Raw genomic sequence first — 783 nt, 5'->3', positions numbered from 1 at the left:
GCCCTACATGTAACAGCTACGTACAAAAAAGTTATAAAATAGTCCTTGGTTTTACAATGATAAATGAAAACCATTAAAATTCTCCAATCGAACAAGGTATGCAAGGATTTGTATGTTGTTCTTTTTTTGTGTTAAACAGTGAGAGCAAAATAACTTACTGGAATGTAAGGAGAAGAGCTGAGTGAGCATGCTACTAATGGAGAAAGGGGATATTTTCACAGAACCGGTATTTTTCCCCATTGCCCCATCCAATCTCCATTTTATGTTGTTCAAAACATACCTAACTGGCCATTTAGTTTAAAAAAATGCAAATGCTTGTGCACATATATCAGTTACTTTATGTACAATAAAGGAATAGGGAAGGGGAAATGAAAGAACAGAGAAAACTATACTTTAGCCGTCAGGATGTGGTGGAACCAAATTACAGTTTTCTAATTGAGAATGTCTTCTTGGTTTGGAGGAACAGAATCCTGGAGTAAAACAGCAGGTTCCCTTTTTCGTAGACACCTCCTGTCTGCTGCTGGAACGTATCAATTGTGTCTTCAGCCTCCATTTCCAACTGTGCAGGTGTGTGTGTGTGTTTCATTGGCTGCCTGTCAAATCAGAGCCTGATCTGCCTCATTGACAAGCGCTGTTGTCACAATCGGCTTTCATTAGTTTACTAAGCGGTGTGTACCTCTTAATCTTAAACTGCATCACAGAGCCTTCCTGCCCTGCCCCCTTCAAATTAATATAATCATTATTCTCAGTCTTGATGCCTTCCTTAGGCTTTTCATAGGCCAT

The 783-nt window shown here is 39.3% G+C and overlaps 1 protein-coding gene across 1 annotated transcript; it reads right to left on the bottom strand.

Moving 5' to 3' along the window:
* Positions 1–421: 421 nt before the first annotated feature.
* Positions 422–783, bottom strand: LOC117028804 (small ubiquitin-related modifier 2-like). The gene is made up of 2 exons (XM_033117670.1): positions 631–783; positions 422–559 (listed from the first exon to the last, which is right to left on the bottom strand). The coding sequence occupies exons 1-2, from the start codon at positions 781–783 to the stop codon at positions 422–424; spliced, it is 291 nt and encodes a 96-aa protein (XP_032973561.1).

Source organism: Rhinolophus ferrumequinum, chromosome 10 (assembly GCF_004115265.2).
Source record: "Rhinolophus ferrumequinum isolate MPI-CBG mRhiFer1 chromosome 10, mRhiFer1_v1.p, whole genome shotgun sequence".
NCBI classification, from domain to species: domain Eukaryota; kingdom Metazoa; phylum Chordata; class Mammalia; order Chiroptera; family Rhinolophidae; genus Rhinolophus; species Rhinolophus ferrumequinum.
Note: the sequence above shows the minus strand (reverse complement) of the source record. Positions and strands in the feature narration are given on the sequence as shown.